Genomic DNA, 570 nt, shown 5'->3' with positions numbered 1-570 from the left:
GAACAGAATTGAACAATAATGGAGGTTTACTGTGTCAACTTTTATTGTTTTTGTCTGGGTGGGTGGTGATGGAATAGCAGGGGGGAGGGGTCTTCTACATGGTTAAAAAAAAAAGAATTCCCATGAATCCCAGTAAAAGACCAATAGTCCCGGGAAGTAATAATTCAATTCAAGTCCCAGCAAAACCTTGTCTAAATCAACTCGAGTCAAGCCTATTAAAACGCATGGTGCAAAGACTCCTGTGGTTCGTATGGTGAAAACTAATTACCGACCTGTGAGAGAGAGGAACACAAACTGACAGACGTTTCCACACTTTTGAAGAACTAATGTCCACTCACCGTAGAAAAATATTATTGATCTGTTTTCGTATAAAAGCCCTCAGACCCAGGAATTTGCCGTAGATTCTATGCAAGACTGTCTTCAGGTAGTCTCTCTCCCGAGGATCCTCGCTGTCAAACAACTCCAAGAGCTGGACGGAGAGAAGGAAAATCAGAATCAGAGAGAAGAATGACATACACTCACCTATAGGATTATTAGGAACACCATCCTAATACTGTGTTTGACCCCCTT

General features: G+C 41.8%; 1 protein-coding gene across 1 annotated transcript in view; it reads right to left on the bottom strand.

Annotated features, from left to right (window-relative positions):
* ppp2r5eb (protein phosphatase 2, regulatory subunit B', epsilon isoform b) overlaps nt 1–570 on the bottom strand; it is a 46,671-nt gene that overhangs the window by 16,158 nt on the left and 29,943 nt on the right. Inside the window, 1 exon segment of the mRNA XM_032500638.1 lies at nt 339–469. Within this exon segment, the coding sequence (XP_032356529.1) occupies nt 339–469 (131 nt within the window).

Source organism: Etheostoma spectabile, chromosome 20, assembly GCF_008692095.1.
Source record: "Etheostoma spectabile isolate EspeVRDwgs_2016 chromosome 20, UIUC_Espe_1.0, whole genome shotgun sequence".
Lineage (NCBI taxonomy): Eukaryota > Metazoa > Chordata > Actinopteri > Perciformes > Percidae > Etheostoma > Etheostoma spectabile.
The sequence above is the reverse complement of the archived record's forward strand: the minus strand, read 5'-3'. Positions and strand labels throughout refer to the sequence as shown.